The sequence below is a fragment of the Thermobia domestica genome, chromosome 8 (assembly GCF_964235325.1).
Source record: "Thermobia domestica chromosome 8, izTheDome1.hap1.1, whole genome shotgun sequence".
NCBI lineage: Eukaryota > Metazoa > Arthropoda > Insecta > Zygentoma > Lepismatidae > Thermobia > Thermobia domestica.
The window spans coordinates 83538501-83557824 of record NC_137461.1 but is presented as its reverse complement, the minus strand read 5'-3'; the positions used below and the strand labels follow the sequence as shown (position 1 = coordinate 83557824).

At 38.7% G+C, this 19324-nt stretch overlaps 1 protein-coding gene across 2 annotated transcripts in view; it reads left to right on the top strand.

Moving 5' to 3' along the window:
* Rph (Rabphilin) overlaps window positions 1–19324 on the top strand; it is a 689315-nt gene that overhangs the window by 594687 nt on the left and 75304 nt on the right. Inside the window, exon 7 of one of the 2 annotated variants that reach the window (XM_081768658.1) lies at window positions 2951–3089. In XM_081768658.1, the coding sequence (XP_081624784.1) occupies window positions 2951–3089 (139 nt within the window). Of the gene's footprint in view, window positions 1–2947; window positions 3090–19324 lie in introns of both variants that reach the window. The other variant, XM_081768656.1, reaches the window with a different exon arrangement.

The following is a 19324-nucleotide window of genomic DNA, read 5'->3' as shown; positions in this document are numbered from 1 at the left end:
AGAAATAATGGAACTTCCACATCTTGGCAGATATGATCTACTGTGTCAGAAAGCCCAAGAAGAGGGTGGAAAAACCAACAAAAGTATACGCGCTTTTGGAAAATCGAAGACCAACAAGGTCACATAGTCACTGACCATAAAATAAATCTTAGAATCTAGGGGGAATGCATAAAGAAGCTATATAACCTCAAGAATAGCCCAAGAGATATTGCAACTGTAGCAGAAGTAGATGAAGAAAACGAAGGATGCAGTGTACTGAAAAGTGAAGTAGTACAAGCCATGAAAAGGAGAAAGGCCATTAGAGACGAGGAAATACCAGCACAATTACTCAACATATTAGGAGACAACGCAGTACTGACTTCACTTATTAATAAGATCTACCTAAGTGGAGAATGGCCGGAGGATTTCCTAGATGTTAGAATAGTTGCATTACTTAAGAAAAAGCAAGAAGTGAAGTGAAATTATTAGATAAACATTACCCTCATTTACTACTCTGGAAATATTATTGTGAATAAGAGGTTTGGAAAGAAAGTTAGAAGACATATTGAAGAAAGATGAATTTGGATTCCGGAAAGGAAAAGGTACCAGAGATGCTCTTGAGTTGATGAGAATAATATCAGAACGAATTCTCCACGTAAAGGAAGAGTTGTGTTTGTGCTTCATCCAATGAAGAAAAGCTTTCAGCAGAGCCAACTGGATCAAACTGTTGAAAATATTTAAAGAAAATCGGTGTCAACTGGGGAGACCGTCGACTTATTTACTATCTGTATACAGGACAAAGAGTGAAGTTGAACCCGAAGTAAAGAGAAACTGGGAGAGGAGTCAGTTAAGGATGTAGTATGTCAACCCATTTATTCAACGTTTACAGTGAATGCTTAATGAAGGATGCATAAACGGAAGGTGGAGATTTCAAAATTGGGAGAGAGATCATCAAGAAGATGAAGTATGCAGAGTAACGGTTATTATAACTAGAGCCGATAAGGACTACAGCAGATGATGAACAGAATAGTTAACACGGAAAAATATGAAATAAAAATCAACATTGAAAAATCGAAAGGCATTAGAATATCCCGTGGAAACACGTTCTTAAGGATCAAAGTAGAACAAACAGAGTTTGAAGAGGTCGATCATTTCAAATACCCAGGAGGAATTTTGATGTGAGACTCTTACTGTAGCAAAGAGATCAAGACAAGAACCTGCGGTAGCCAAAGAGACATTCAACAATAAAAGATCACTCCTATCTAGCACGTTTAATGTTGGACTAAGGAAGAAACTGGTCAAGTGCTATAGATATAAAACATGGAATTGTATGGTTCAGAGACTTGGACATACTTAGAGAACTTTAAAATGTTATGTTGAAGGAAAATGGAGAAGATAATATGGACAGTGAGAGTAACAAACGTAAATGTTTTAAAACGAACAGAAGAGGAGAGGACGCTCTTATCCAGCATCCTTCATACAAAAGATCAACTGGATTAGACACATAGCGCGAAGGAAAATGAGGAATAGGAAGAACACAACCAGTGATTTGAAAAATAGAAAATATTGGAGGTTAAAAGAAGACACTGAAGATCGAGAAGCATGGAAGAAACATTTTCAAGGGGAATTCCTATTAGTCCCAGGGTTTGCCAACAAATAGAATACTTAATAATTATTATTAGTAGAGACCGGATGTTAGGCAAAATGCCTATTCTTTAATATTAAAGATATGATCAAAAATAAAGTTTTAAAGTTTATATGGAGGATTATAGTTTCGATTTAAGCCAATTTTATTTTGTCTATTTTGCCTATTTTGACCTTTACTGCCTAAATAATTGCTTTAGTGCCTAATGTTGCCTATTCTATGCATTTTCTTCAAAATAATCCTTCATTGGGAAAATATATAATTTATATAAAGTAATTAATACACACATATATACGTGTATTATGTTTAAAAACACAGGCACGTGTACGTTACAATATATATATATACAAGGTGAACTTCAAAGATATGCGCATACTTCGGGAGGTGATTAATTATATCAAAAAAAGACAAAATGTCCTTTTGTATTTGATCGAATTCCGTGTCGTATACGAGTGACAGTAGTGCCAACTTGGAATTGAAAATCGAATCTTGACAATTGGGACGGAACAGATAGATGTGCACATACTTTGGAAGGTGATTCGTAACATGAAAAGACAAAACGTCCTCTTGAATGTCAAGAATCACCTCTGAAAGTATGTGCACATTTTTCAGGTTCACCCAGTATATATGGAATTCATAATAAGCTTCGTTTTTATATATACAATAAAATAAATTAATAACAAACAAGTATATTTCTATATTCTTTAAACATTATATATGACTTGAATCTATTTTTTAATGGTATTGAGTATTTATCTTCATTACTTCAAGTTACATTTTAGTGCCTATTTTACTGCCTATTTTTTTAAATTTTTAGTGCCTGTTTGCCTGCCTATTTTCCAGGTTTTTAGTGCCTAAACATCGAGTCTCTAATTATTAGAATGCTTAATAATAATAATAATAATAATAATAATAATAATAATAATAATTATTATTATTATTATTATTATTATTATTATTATTATTATTATTATTATTATTATTATTATTATTATTATTATTATTATTGGCAAATCTAAAAATGTTCCCTTAAAGAAAAGGTCTTTCGTATTGCAACCCTAATCGGTATAACTCATTAAACTCGAAATTATATTTGATAACATTATTTAGAGGTAAGTAACTTGTCACCACTACTCTTTACTGTCTTTGCAATTATTCATACAAATATAATTCTTCCGTCCACAAAGCACTTCTTTTTCTGTTTGTAAAGGTTTAGCAGACATAGAAAACATTGAACTGAATGGAGGTCATTGGGTTCGTATTGTTTGATTCTCGCCATCAACAACCTAACATAATGTTTTGTTTGCTTTTCTTGTGTTGTAGCAGGTGCCAAAGGTAGCTCCGAGCAGGAAGAAGAAAGCAGTTCCGAGGATGAATTCAACAGAAGGTCTCGTCTGGCGAAGACGAAGAAAAAACCAATAATAACAACAGAGCAATCGGCTGCTCCTGACGTTTCTAATCCCAGGTAATGATTTTGAATGGATTGTTTGTCTTAAATACCCGTTTTCGCGTTAACAATAATCTTTTTTTTTTTTTTTTCTCAGTACCTTTCTTCCTTACTATACGGCTACATTGTTGACAATGAAAACAATTTTGAAAGCTGGTAGACAGGGTTTTCCAATCTGCTAGAGTGGATGCGATGTTTTTCTGTTTATTTGAAAGCCATACTCAAAGAAAAGTGTTATTTGAAGAATGACATTTCTGTCAGTGAAAAACACTTCGGACTGTTTCTCAATTCGCCGTTCTTTTCCAACAGAGAAAATTTGAAGATTGAGATTGTGTTCGCAGAATCCTAGTTTACCAAATATTATTTCTCTTAAATTAAATATGTTTTATTTATTTTTTTTTTTTTTTTACAATATTATCATGGATTAATTAACCCCTTCAGTGCGTAATTTTCAGATGCGAACCGCTCTAAAAAGTGTAGTTTTTTGGGGGGAACTTTGGATGTTGATTCTAAATCTGTTTCAAAATCACTTACATCAGAATCACTAATTAATAACTCTTTCTCGATGTCAGCATTGTTGAAATATCGTTTTGAAGCCATTACTGTGCTGCCTGCTCTCAAACAAAACAAAGAATGAAAACTGTATTTGACGAAGCCCAAACTCTATTTTAATTTCTTTCTTTTTCCTCTTCTTCTTTTAATTAAGCAACAATTGAAACCAGCTGAGCGCAAACTCGCTAAATATTGTCGGGATAACATTACTCATACAGAAGAGTATGTCGGGGCAAGTATATTCGCCATACGCAATACAAAATAGCCAAAGCAAAATGAAACCGTATATATACGCCATCCGCACAGCAGGTGTGTTTTGAAGACACGAGTTAACTCGCCACCCACACTGAAGGAGTTAAGAAGTTGGTGGGAAGAAAAGAGTAAAGGTTTGCTTGTATATTGTTGCTACTGAAAGTAATGTTCTCCCATTTGCGAACAGTCCCAGGTGAGGACAAATGCTAGGAGAAAATAATCCGATCTTAACAGATTTCGTTTGGGATTAGGAGTTTCCCACTTGAATACAAGCCTGATTATTGAGATCGTTTCTATGTGTTCGAGTATATGCAAGGAAGAATCAAATTTTTAGCTGTAATGAAAGGAGTCATATTGTATAGGGTCAGAAGGGTTTCAGATTCAGAATTTCTTTATTTGAACATTTTCATTGTAAACTAGTTAACGTTGTAAAAGTTCGGAATTTATTTAATAACCAGTTGTTACTCTCAAGTCAATTAATTAGATTACCCATTCAAACTCACACGTACATAACATAAAGATAAGTGTTCAATTTGCGTTTACAACCTTCGCAGACAACTGCATCTTCGCCAAACATTTAGCTCGTGCTTACTTTGGATCTAGCTCCATTTTTTTCTGGGAATCTGATATATTACAGACAACATCGGAAGGAGATTGTCATTAAACCTGAAAAAAATAATAAGTAAATAACAAGAATATACAGAAGCTATGCTAATGCGCATAGAAGACTCCGCACGAACAGCAGATGTACCAACCCCCAACAACAAGATGACCAGACGTCCCGTTTTAGCCGGGACAGTCCCTTATTTTCAACCGTTGTCCCGTTTTTTTTCTGATTCTCAAACGGGACGCCTAATGTCCCGTTTTTAAGCAAACATGACCCAGGTGTCCCAGACGAAAATCATATTCACGGAGAAATTAAATGTAGACTAAAAGCAGAGAATTTGTGTTACTATTCGGTTCAAAATCTCTTGGCGTCGCGTATTCTGTCGAGGAGCATGAAGCTTAAAATATATAAAACGATAATCATGCCTGTTGTTCTATATGGCTGCGAAACATGGTCAGTTACTCTGAGGGAAGAACATAGACTGAAAGTATTTGAGAACAAGATCCTGAGACGAATATTCGGACCCAAGAGGAATGGGAATGGGGAATGGCGGAAACTTCATAATGAGGAACTACATAATTTATATGGTTCACCCAACATTGTTAGGGTCGTCAAGTCTAGGAGGCTTAGGTGGGCGGGTCATGTAGCTAGAATGGAAGAAAGTAGAAACGCTTTCAAAGTCTTGACTGGAAGACCAATCGGAAAACGACCATTAGGAAGACCTAGGCGCAGATGGGAGGACAATATTAAGATGGATCTCGTAGAGATAGGAATACAAAGTAGAAACTGGATGCAGTTAGCTAAGGATAGAAGTCAGAACCTCCGGGTTCCATAGGCCATAGAGTTAGTTAGTTAGTTAATATAAATGGCCAATGCTAATTCTACACTCTTCCGTACCAACACGCATTCGGAAGGTTCAGTCGTGCCTAGAACTTCTGAATATTCAAATGAATTGAGTGTTCTGTGGTTCAAGTGCAAATTGAGTGGGAATTCTGAGTGTTGAAGTAGTTAAAAGTATTGTTGGGTAGTACTTAAGTTAGAAACGCTGTGTTATCATTCTTACTTGTGTATTTTGTAAATTGAAAACACTGCTGAGTCCCAAAATGCAATGTGCAAGTCACTCCCCCCCCCACGTCGCCGATTCGTATGTGTCCCGTTTTTGAAAGTAAAAGTTCTGGTCACCTTGCCCAACAACAATCTACCAGATCTCATGTTAACAGAAGCAGTACCGCTATAGACATGGATAGCTCAGAGGTGTATCTTATTTTGTATCATTGCGTCTGCTAGCTTCACACGCACCTCCGTTCCACCTCCAGTGATGTACTATTGAGATCACTTAACGCACCTAATACGCCACTAATAACTGCCAGGCACTGCACACGAGGAGAAATGAAAAAGTTCCCGGAATGTTGTAGTTTTGGCATTTGTGATACAATCACAATGAATCTGGTATAAAAGTAACCAAGAAAGTGTACCTATTTGTGGAGGTCTGTGTTCAATTGGCCCTCACCCCATGAAAAAAATGAAATGAAATCTTTAAGTTTTACGTCCCACGATTATGCCGGTTAGGCTAAAGGAGACGGTGATTATGAGAGATGAGTGAAATGGTGGAATGAAGAAAGTGGGCGGAAACGGGAGAACCCCGAGAAGACCCACGAGCACGGTGTTTGTCCACCACAAAGTCCACACGGCGCGAGCTGGGATCGAACCAGGGACCACAAGCACCGGACGTGAACGCTCTACCTTATCTACTGAGCCACCGCGCCTCCCCTCACACCATGACTTGGATGAGAATGGAGATAAGGCGAAGGTCAGTTGTTGGTGTGGGTATATCCAACATAATACCTGCTTGTGGCAGTTCAGTTACATCGTGAACTTACGTAAGGACAGAGTGAACATGGGTCCTCCACAGAGCGTCAAAAAGCGTGTATGCTGTACGAGTTCAAACTGGGGTCAAACGCCGCTGCAGCGGGGCGGAAGATATGCCAGGCCTTTGCTGAGGGTGTCGTAACTACACGGACAGTGCAGCGGTGGATCAAGAAGTCTAAGGATGGTGACAAAACACTCGAAGACGCACCACGTGCCGGAATACCAACACATGTACAGAATGAAGCTCTTCAGGCAGCAATTGATGCGAATAGTCGCCAGACATGTGAGGAACTGGGACTACAATTCAGTGTGAGTGGAGAAACCATTCGGCAGGACGTTCATCAACTTGGGAAGCACTACAAGTTGGGTCAATGAGTAGCACATGTTCTGACTAGAGACCAGAAGGCAATGCGAGCAGACATCTGTGTTTCTTTGCTGTCTCGTCTGAGAAAGGAGCCATTTCTGGACAGGGTATTGACATGTGATGAGAAGTGGGTTCTATACGAAGCTCCACGGCGCCGACATCATTCCATGAACCGGTTCCAAAACAATCGAAACCAGCACTGCATCAGAAGAAGATCCTCCTGCGTATTTGGTGGACTGCTCGCGGCATCGTGCATTGGAAACTGCTACCAGCTGGTCAGAGCATCAATGCAACTGTGTGCTGTCAGTCGTTGAGCCATGTTCAAGAAAAACTCAAAACTCTGGAGTCAGCACTTCTGAATCGCAATGGGGTTCTCTGTTACAGCACAACGCTAAGCCCCACGCGGCTAGGATGACCCGGGACACCATTTTGCGTCTTGGATGGGAAACATTATTGCATCCGCCATACTCCCCGGACAGTGCACCCTACGATTATCACCTGTTCCATTCCTTGGACAATCATCTTAGGGGACGCCAGTTCAAGCTCCTAGTAGAGGTGCAAAATGCACTTAAAACTTTCTTCGCTTCACGGCCCGCCAAGTTCTACCGCGATGGAATCCATGGCATTCCATAACGTTGGAAGAAGGTTGTCAATACGGATGGGGACTATATTTGATCTTCCAGATACGTCTTAGGTAACATAGAAGAAAGTCGTTTGGTATCGGACAGCGGGCGGAATCGGGCAAAAGCAGTTTTCGTCATTTCCCGCTTAAGATGGCACCTGTCAAGCATACAGTGAGTTGATTGAAATGAACTAGCCACGCCCATGTGATAGTGGATTTGTCCGATGAACCTCGTGTCACGTGCTTCAAGGTTTTTGTATTTTTGCGAGTAATCAAGTGCACGGAGATAGATTTGCGTGGTTGCAACTTATCACATAGTAATTGTATTAATTTGTTATTGCTATCACAACATTTATTAAGGTGTATATATTATAATTTAAGCGTATAGTTGCATTCGTGTTGTTACAAGTCGGTAGATAGCCATTCATAAGGTGCAAGTCGTTCGGCTAGTATCGGACAAAACGGAATCAGGTGGTATCGGACAGAACACTGGTAAATAAACTTGATGTTTTCTAATGGTTTCTGACTTTTTCAGAAAACCATGGGAAAATACGTGGCAAATGGGATTAAGAAACTATGAAGTTGGCCATGGACAAAGTTATTTCCAAAGAAGTATGTGTGGTCAGTGCTACGTATGGTGTTCCTACGAGTATATTAGGAGAACGTGTCGAAAAACTGTCGGAAGGAAAAGCGGCAACAGCTAAACCTCGCTCCTAGGATAACAAAGGGACATTTAGTAGAACGTTTGGTTGTGACCAAGAAGAAATACTATACAATCATGGAAAGGCTTTGTACAGTTAACTAGTCTAATGCCGCTAAGAAAACCAGAATTTTTAAAACTAGCTTACAAACTTGCTGAAAAACTAAAGATCATAATCTGCAGGGAGTATTTTGATGAAGATGGGACACAGCGCAATACATGTAAAGACTGGCTCCATAAACAATGTGTCAATTTTGAAAGCAGACAGTTTTATCATTATGATTTGTGTCAGAAGAAAAAATAACGACTCTTGATGAGACTAAGAAGCTTAAGATCTATTTTTTACTTTTATTTTAGGCTGTATTTCAAAGCTTAATAAAACTGTATTTTGTGTGTAAGAACTCCTGTAAGTAAACACCTAACATTTGTAATTTGTTCTGTTATTAAATTACCTGAAAAGACCAATTATCCGATGTCTGATAATGTTTGTCCGATACCACCCTCCACTTTTTAAGAAAGCTAATTTGTGTTACCTTTGGTTTTTTATAAAAATATATACGTATTATTAGTTTTTACCTGTCAAATCGCCTTTAACATGCTGTGTATAACATACCAAGGTATCATTTAGTGCATTAAGTAATTTGATATAGCTATTTTTCAGTCTGACAGACTTAAAAAAGCTAAGGTGTCCGATACCAGACGACCTTCCCCTATCGATGTTCGAAGATGGTGGGTGAAAAAGCGATAGAACTTTCTTGGTTACCTTTATACAATGCTGTCCTTATGTTGCCTGATTATGAATTTGGTAAGTATGAAGAGATTATCACAGACAGTGATGTAGCTGAGCGGAGGCGTGTGTGGTGATACTTTGGCGCAATTTCACAGATCGACCAATGCACAAACATCAAGCCAATGTGAAAATTTTAGAAAATCTGCTTCAGAGACTTTGATAACCTTAAAAACAGTTTAACACCATCGTATGTTTTACACTTCCAAAAGCTAAAAATGTGTCTCAATGATACCTGTTTCACCACCGTAGGAGAGATTGAAACCAAAGCGACAGCTGAACTTCGGAAGATACCAAAAGAGGAGTTCCGTCAGTGTTTCCAGCAAGCGCAGAAACGGTGGAGCAAGTGTGTGTGAATCCGATGGTGCCAACTTTGAAGGCGAAGAAGTAAATGTGTGCTTATATTATGGTAATAAGAAACTACAACGAAATCCCGGGAACTTTTTGGCTGTCCCTCGTATATATATACTATGTGGTCAAAAGTATCCGGACACCCCCCAAAAACATACGTTTTTCATATTAGGTGCATTGTGCTGCCACCTACTGCCAGGTACTCATTATCAGCGATCTCAGTAGTCATTAGACATCGTGAGAAAGCAGGATGGAGCGCTCCGCTGCACTCACGGACTTCGAACGTGGTCAGGTGATTGGGTGTCACTTGTGTCAGATGTCTGTACGCGAGATTTCCACACTCCTAAACATCCTAGGTGCACTGTGTCTGATGTGATAGTGAAGTGGAAACGTGAAGGGACACGTACAGCGCAAAAGCGTACAGGCCGACCTCGTCTGTTGACTGACAGAGACTGCCGACAGTTGAAGAGGGTCATAAAGTATAATAGGCAGACATCTATCCAGACCATCACACAGGAATTCCAAACTGCATCAGGATCCACTCCAAGTACTATGGCAGTTAAGTGTGAGGTGAGAAAACTTGGATTTCATGGTCGAGCGGCTGCCCATAAGCCACACATCACGCAGGTAAATGCCAAACGCCTCGCTTGGTGTAAGGAGCGTAAACATTGGACGATTGAATAGTGGAAAAACGATGTGTGGAGTGACGAATCACGGTACACAATGTGGCGATCCGATGGCAGGGTGTGGGTATGGCGAATGCCCGGTGAACGTCATCTGTCAGCGTGTGTAGTGCCAACAGTAAAATTCGGTGGTGGTGGTGTTTTTCTTGGAAGGGGCTTGCACCCCTTGTTGTTTTACGTGGCAGACCTACATTGATGTTTTAAGCACCTTCTTGCTACCCAGTGTTGAAGATCAATTCGGGGATGGCGATTGCATCTTTCAACACGATCGAGCACCAGTTCATACTGCACGGCCTGTGGCAGAGTGCTTACACGACCATAACATTCCTGTAATAGACTGGCCTGCACAGAGTCATGACTTGAATCCTATAGAACACCTTTGGGATGTTTTGGAACGCCGACTTCGTGCCAGGACTCACCGACCTACATCGATACCTCTCCTCAGTTCATCACTCCGTGAAGAATGGACTGCCATTCCCCCAAGAAATCTTCCAGCACCTGATTGAAAGTATGCCTGCGAGAGTAGACGGTTGGCTAAGGGTAGGCCAACACCATACTGAATTCCAGCAGTACCGATGGAGTGTGCCACGAACTTGTAAGTCATATTCAGCCAGGTGTCCGGATACTTTTGATCACATAGTATATATATATATATATATATATATATATATATATATATATATATATATATATACAGAGAGAGAGAGGCATTCTAGGAAACGAAAACGGTTCCGTCCAACGAAAATTTTATTCCTACGCATCTGATAACCACCGTCTTTTCTTTCCTTGAAGCATCTTACGTGCAACAATGAAATGTTTTGTACGAGTAGTAATATTAAAAGAGCGAAAATACAGCGAATAAAAGAGCGAATATTTCCCTTTATTTTAGCATGAGCAATCAAGCACGTAACGTATTCCATACAAAATGTTGATCTATACGACTGTTTTGGTTTGTTTTGTTTAGAAGAAAGGATCTCTACACCAGAAATTAAAGCAATGTAAACATTACTTTCCACAGTTCATTCCCAGAGTCTTTACAACTATTGATCACTTCGGTATTGTTATATTTGCTATAGAAATGAATCCAACCGTGAAGATAAAAAGTGAGAGCTTGCTAAAGAACTTGTTACATGTTTGTCAAGATACACGTTTTATACAAAAAATGTGAACACCTTAAATTCATTTAATTCATCAGTTTTCCATTAGTTCTGCACCGTGAAATACGTACGTTAAATATCTACGTCACTATTTTTGTACTAAATTTGAAATGTAGGCTAGTTCCAGTACAAGTATTTCTGATTTTCAAATCAAGAATGTAAAACAAGCTATTTTAGACTGTAGTATAGAAATAAACCAATTATTCCTACATCAGTTATGTCTGTAGGCTGATAACAGAAATGAATACTACGAGATGCATACCGAAATTGCGCGCCATTTTGATCTAGTTCACAAATGAGTGTAACCTGCGGCCGTGTGCACCAACAAAGTTCAAATGAGCATTCAAGTAAAGAGTCAGTGTTGCCACAGTCTTAGCTCTGGAGTGGGCTGAAAAATAGTACCAAATTGAAACAAAAAGGGCTGAATTCATTATTTTATATTAGTGTAATACATGGCTCTATAACACGAAACTAAAAGAGGTGAAGTTCTAGAACACTTCCCCCTTCCTTCCCTTCCAAGAGTCCCAATCAAGAAAGTGCTGTTTTTAAAACTTACTTTTTAAAAACATCCTAATAGGACCCCGAACAAGCGTGGAAATAGATGAAACTTACGTATCTCGTACGTAGGAAGTATAACAGAGGCCGCAAATTAAAATTTACACCACACAGCTTCTTTCTCGTCGCCTTCATGCGCGGCGCGGATGCGCTCATCTAGCGTAATTTGTTTTCCGGTGTAGTTCGAATTACGAATTTTCCACACAAAGTTCGTAGCATTATGTGGTGCAACGTCACAGAATGAATGTTCAACAGCATCTTTTAAGAGTCCAACACACAGTATGAGTAACGTGAGATGCAGGAAAAGTCTTACTGACACTTTTGAAAATGTGAAAAGTATTTGTCAAATAGTGCTGAATTGAGTAGAATTGTACCAACTTTTTCGCAAAAAAGGGCTCAAAATGCCAGCGTGGTACCAACGGACCGATGAATGACAAAAAGGGCTGAATTTGGTACAATTGTACTAAGTGTGGCAACACTGTAAAGAGTTTAAAATTGAACTTTCTAACTTGAACGTTGTTCAGGGAATTTTGTTGCACCATCTAAATTCATTACTTTGGGTCAGCACTGTAGACTAACCAGAATCAACAAAGTTAAACCCCGAAAATCGGCCTTCAAGGTTAAATCTTAGTTCATCCATTTGACCATACCTGACCGTTGAACGTTGTTCAACAGTTGAACTTCGTTGGTGCACACGACTGTAAGTAACCGTGAATTAAATAGCTGCCCCGAACAACGTTGCAAGTGACAACAAACCAAGTTTACAGAAATAAAAAAAAAACTATATGTTAATTATGTATAGGCTTTAAATTTACTTTTTCAGTTTCAAACTATGCCTTTATATCAAATAATGTTACATATTAGATTCCATCTTACAAATTGGAACTTCTATTACACTGCCGTTGTTCTGTTAAGATCTCAATGTGACAAAAATTGTCGCTTTCAACGTTGCTCGGCGGAGCTATTGAATTAATTTCAGATTCTAAGGTGTCCCAAATTTGAAATTTCTGTCATGTTAGATATATATATATATATATATATATATATATATATATATATATATATATATATATATATATATATATATATATATATATATATATATAAAGGAGAGCTGCTTATGATACTTCCCTGAAATGGCAGCTTTCATTGTGAAGAAGCTACTAGTCTGGAAGAGTAAAAATATAGAGTATCTTACGAATCCCTTAAGTTAGGGGATGAAACTTCGTACATAAATGGAAACAATATGTATTTCAGCGTTTTCAAAAATCCAGTACAATTTCTATAATATCTAAGACTCCAATTCTGTTCATAAAATATCCAATGTGAGGATTCGCTTAACCCGGCGGGACTGGCGCCAAGTCTCACAGACCCGTGCCACCTGTTTTTGTAGCCTGTTACTAGTAGCTGGCAGTTGGGTCTGATTGGGGTTCAAATTTAAAATTTTATTTTTCAATGGACACTTTTGAACATGATTTATTACCTTGTGATAACACAGTGAAACTTGGAAACTTTTTTACTAAATAATAATTGTAGATTCTATCATTTTCTTCATAACTCTTCAATTTTTCCAAAGATACACTAAAATGTATTGTATTGAAATTACCTGTTTAATATGCGTAATACAGAATAAAATTATCAACAAAAAAATTAGGCAAAAATTATTAGGTAAAGATTTAAAGTTTAACAAATGAGTCTGTGAGACTAGGTGCCAGTGCTCAAGTACAGACGGTGAGCAGAAAAATGGAAACATCTGTAGTTGGGAACACGTCAGATGTATGGGTTGGCAGTGGTGTCGTCGCGCCCGCAGCGCCGGACCGCTGGTGGTGGTGTGTTAGGTCGGTCTTCATACTACGTCAGGCGCAGTGGAACAGCAGTGTCCAGTGGCTGCAGCAGACGGAGGTAGTGTAAAATGGGAGACCTCTCAGATTTTTAAAGAGGGCAAATTGTTGGTGCGCGGTTATGTGGAGTGAATGTGACGGCAGTGGCTACTGTGTTAGGTGTGTCGCGTGGGACAGTGTCGAAGGTGATGACGGCCTACACAACACACGTGAAAACTACATTGGGGAAGCGGAACAGTGGGCGGAAGAAAATCATGAGTGACAGGTCACGCCGGGTATTAAAGCGCATTGTCACGCAGAAGCGTCGTGCCACTGCGGAGCAAGTGACGGAGGAACTCAATTAGCACCTCCCCCACCCTGTTTCGACAATCACAGTCCGCCGCGAATTACATGACATGAACTTACGGGGTCGTGTTGCACGGGCCAAACCGCTCATCAGGGACCATAACGCTTTCGCACGCCGCAAATGGTGCCGCGACCATGCAACTTGGACCGTTGAGGACTGGAAACGTGTGATATGGTCGAATGAATCATCCTTCACCCTATTCCCAACCACGGGCCGTGTTTATGTGTGGAGAACGGCCAAATAAGCTTATGATCTGCAGTGTCTCCGCCCAACTGTGAAACATGGCGGCGGCTCGGTGATGCTGTGGGCCGCCATATCATGGTTTTCATTAGGTCCTGTGGTCACACTTAGCGGACGAATCACTGTCAACGATTATGTCGCAATTTTAGAAGACCACTTGCATCCTGTGGTCCGGATGTTGTTCCCGGACAATAACGCCATCTTCCAGGATGATAATGCACCCATTCACACAGCTGGCGTTGTTGCAGCGTGGTTTGAGGAACATCGGGATGAAGTTCAACACCTCCCCTGGCCCGCCCAATCCCCAGATCTCAACATAATTGAACGTCTGTGGTCCGTCTTAGAAACACGACTCCTTCGACGATTTCCACCTCCATCCTCTCTCACAGAACTGGCCGATGCCGTGCACGAGGAATGGTGTAAAATTCCACTTGCTACCATTCACGACCTCTATGCCTCCATCCCACGTCGAATCAAGGCTGTTCTGAAGGCGAAAGGTGGCCCGACACCATATTAATCTGGTAAGTTGCAATTTCGTTCAGGTGTTTCCATTTTTCTGATCACCATCTGTATATATACACAGTAGACTTGTAATTAAAAAGAAGAAAATACATGTTGCAGTTTTCTCGAAAATTCGCTCCCAAGGGAAAAAATACGTTTTTATAATATTCAAATTTATGTTTCTCTATCCAGAAAATGTCCAACGTGGGAATTCGCTTGAGTTGAGGATGTAAAATTCGGTGTATTATCCCTTAATTAAAAATAAGGAAACACGTGGTTTCGTTGTATAAAAAGGAAAAAGGGGAGGTTTTTTTTTATAATATTAAAATTTCCATTCTTTGCATTAGCTTTTCATTGAAAATAAGGGTTGTAAAAATGTTTCATCATTTCCGACAATTTCGCTTCTAAAGGAAAATTTCTACAATATTCAAAATTCCGGTTTTGTATTCATTAATTTTCATTATATCCGTGAGAAGACTGTGTAACTCTGGTCTACAAAAACAATTTATATTGTTCTTTCGCAAGAACCAAAGTTATCAAGTCTAAGTTCAAGTGTGTTTTTCATTTTGAATTCAAAAAAGATAATCAGCATCTTTTCATCAGGGGCGGACTGGCAACCATAGGGCCCACCCTGCTAAACTGAAATGAGGGCCCACTGTATAAAAATGTAAAAAATGTACTTGACATTCTTCATATGTATTACATATAAAAGTCCATCTTCAAACCCGTAAATAGTATCCCATATATTTATACAAAAACAAAACATTAATTACAAAAAATCTGAAGTAGGAACATTTTAATAGGAACTCATACAGTGTGTAATTGGCATTATCATTTTTTTATTGTAAACACACACAATACCAGAATTGGTGCTTTCAGATATTTATATAGTGCTATTGTTTTTTTTATGTAATGAATTTAAATCATTTATTTAAATAATTGAGTGTCATGTTTTAGAAAACCCAAAATATATACATGTGCAATAATTAAAAACTAATCTCAAGTCAACTTTGAAACACTAAATAATTAAAGCACTGACAGAAATAATGTAAGTTTCTTTCCTCATAAATCAGTTCTAATATCAAATTGGTTGAAATTTTCTACTGAATTGCATACTGTAACCTAATATAATATAATATTAATATGAATGCCAGAAATGTATCCTAATATTAATATCTTCATTATGCCCCAGCTACACTCACAATTTCAAATATCTACCTAATTCTTTGGAGCTAGATATAAGATCGTCATGAGTCGGGTCGGGTCGGCGTTCAACTCGACCCGAGAAGGATTTAGCCGAAACGGCGCATAAGAAAGTTGACCCGAGACGACCCGCGGCTAGAGCAGCCCTGGCCCTAGCGTAGGTGACCTGACCCGACCCGTGTCTCAAGCAGGCTTGACTCGACCCCTGACACATGAAAGCCTGATCTGACCTGTTTGAAAGCACTACGCGGCAGCAAACAGTTCAGTTAATTTCGTATTCGCTTGTTAAAGTTGTGTAATTTCAAGTAAAAATAACCATAAAAGATAAGCTACAATTGACTGAAATCATCCAGAGACGTGGTGTATACATTATAATTTATAAACACCTTAGACAGAAAAACAAAAAAATACCTGGCAACTGTCCTGCAGTACTCGAATGAGTCACATCACGCGCATTTGTTTCTTGGGGCTTCACAGATTCAAATAACCTACATTGTTTTGGGTCAGATGCAGCTTTTTGTAAATAACATCTTCGTTTGTGTTCTCACTTTTTAACACCACTTTTATATTTTTTATTTACAGTAATCTTACAATCACTCCTACCATCCATACTGACACAACCACATCTGTCTTCCACGACAAACGACACGTAACTGATGTTCCAATAATTGAATTGCTCCTATCGGATTTGCTCTTGTATACAAATAAAACACGAGCCGAGGGCAGCAACTTCATAGTAATTGTTTTAGGTTTGTATAAAACAATCGTTGATAGTGGCGATTAATTTCTTTTCGCTTTACCGCACTGAAAAAAAAGAAAAACGAAGCCTGATCCGATTTCTTTCTTCGAGGCTTGATCTGAAGACAATGCAGTTCAAAAGCGTTCCGGCTCCACCTCCACTTTCCACAATAACAATAACTACGAAACTATTGTTTCTATAAAACATCGCCACTCGCCGGCTTGTAAAAGGACCGGAGTAAGCAATGGTATCCAAAACCAATAACAGCCTGAAATCTACCGTGTTTCTTATATTTTAAAAAGTAGTAGTAACGTGCTCGTTTTTAACAGCTGCTGTATCACAAACCCCGCAATGTTTTAGGGCCTGATTGTCTCATAGACGGAACCTTTTCAAGTCGATAAACGTGAAGAAGAATAAGGTCTGTTCATGGAAGTTTAACTTTACGTCTTTTTTATGCAAAACACAAGTTTACGGGAGTTACCCTCCCATATTTTTGATGCTGGTAGGTTTAATTGAGCACATCTTTTTAAAATTGGTGGACGGGGCCCACCCTGCATTTGCAGGGTAGCAGGGTGGGCCAGTCCGCCCCTGCTTTTCATCAGGCAAGGTTTTGTTATGACATACGTATAAATCGACAAATCGAATACCTATATGACATGTCCCATAAACCGTTTGACTTTTTAATTTTTTCGCCGTTGTTAAGATGCAGTAAGAGGGATGGGTGGAATTGAATCACTGATTGGAAAAAGGGAATAAGTGCATCAGACCTAAGTTTTCAAAAACGCTAAAAAACCTTCCCGAAGCGTTGTTTCTATTTGTTGCAAAAAGTGTATAATTGATTACTTGTAGCAAAAGAACTAACAAACACTAAGACAAGAAGAAGAATCTTGTATTGCAGCACTGCAATTGGTTAGATAAGCTTTAAAACGGAAAAAATATTCCCTTTTTCCAATCAATTAGAGTTGGACGCAATTGTAATTGTGTCTAGGGTATGTAATGTGCAGTTTATGATAGAAAGCTATGAAAATGTACATGCTGAATAGAATGTTGTATGTTAATCTTGGATATATGTATCCGAACTATCACGAATGTTAGGCTTCTAACACTTCTATTGTCACCGTTCGTTTTTATTTTTTATTTATTTATTTTTTTTTTTTTGGACAACACATGTTGTTCGTACAGCAAGAAAAGTAATACAATAGACAGCTGAACAAAATACGTAGCAAAATACGTTGTCACAAAAAATGGCTTTACGTAGGGTCCTATCCGTGTACATCTTCGTCTTCTACAGTTTCTTGGTCAGTGGTTTTCCATGAACAAATCATCCTATAAAACTGTTTGTATTGGTCAGGTATGTATTTGATGATTTGTGAAGAATCATTGATCTTTTTCTGATTGATAGAGACTTGCCAATCGTATGCCTTTGACGTTGGCAGTGGAACGTTTGTGACATTACTTTTGAGTAATCGAAAAATATCAGTTCTTAGTCCATTGATAAACTTATGATCTTGCACATAACCTGGAGATTCTGCTTTGTAAACAGTGTCTCTATTTACTTGGAATTTCACTGTTTTGTCCACAATGCTACCTGAAGATTTCTTGTGAAACGGTTGCTATCCATGTTTAAAATCTAAGATTTCTTCATTGACAACTTCGTAAACCTGAAATAGAGAATTAGTCTTTCTTGCATTCGCAATCATGTGGTTATACTGTGCTGTTAAATAAATACGATTGTGTCGTTTGAGTTCTGGTTTGATTACAGCAAAATTTCGGTCACATGGTAAAAACTGTGACCTCTGACAGGCAAATATTGCTGTATAGAGCTGAACTGTTATGACACGATCAGGCTGAAAAGCATTCATGTCATTGAACGATTGCAGTTTTGACCACCACTTGTATCACTGAAAACATGTAAATCTGTAACTGATTGGGGCAAAAAGTTCTCTATAGATTGTGCAATGCGAAAAGAAGGCGAAGTATAATAATGGCAGCACAGGGCTCTGGTGGTTGTCTACTTACACAGTCTCACAGTTGTGGTGGTGTCCTGTAGTGACCGGAAGAGGGGAATAAGAAACGTAGTTATTCCCTTTTTCTAATCAGCGAAAGATTTTGTCTTCTACATTGGTCATATAGAGTTGCCCAAACATTCCTATTTTCTACTCAACGATGTAACTATCTGAAAGGAACACATCTGCTATCTCAGGTTAAAATCGCAAAAAATTGTACTTATTCCCTTTTTCCAATCAGAGGTTCAATTGAACAATTGAAAATATACAATTTACACAATTTTTCAAATTCCTCTCACCTTCCTACGAGACAGATGATGACAAACAATACCAGGTGAAAGCTAAATCCTTCCACAATAATCTGACACTTAAATCGTCCTTCTACGATAATAAACAACTAAGCTGTACCGCTACAAACGCATGCATATTTCAAGAAAATATGGTCCATTTTGCATATAAGGGTGAAAAAAATGAAGCTACTTAAGTTACTTTGAAACTGTGAAAACAATATACATTGCTGCTTGTGAAATATACGGCCAAGAAAGAATGATAAGAATGCGTCCAAACTCACAGAATATATAAGGTAGTGTGCACGAACACCTACAACTTCACCAAGCCAGTTCAGTGCTCAAAATAGTACCGCGAGATGGTGATTTATGCAGTGCCTAGAGGACAGTAGAGAATCAATCAGAAAACGTATAAGCAAGCGTCACAATACCTTGTTGACGTCAAAGAGCGATTGCGTTTTCACAGAACCATATGGTCGAGCTACATGAAGCCGATTTCTCGCACCACGAGATTGATGCTCCTATAAAGCGTTCCCTGATAATAATCGTACGTGTGTTCACTCAATATATGGAGAAAATAGTCGAGCACTG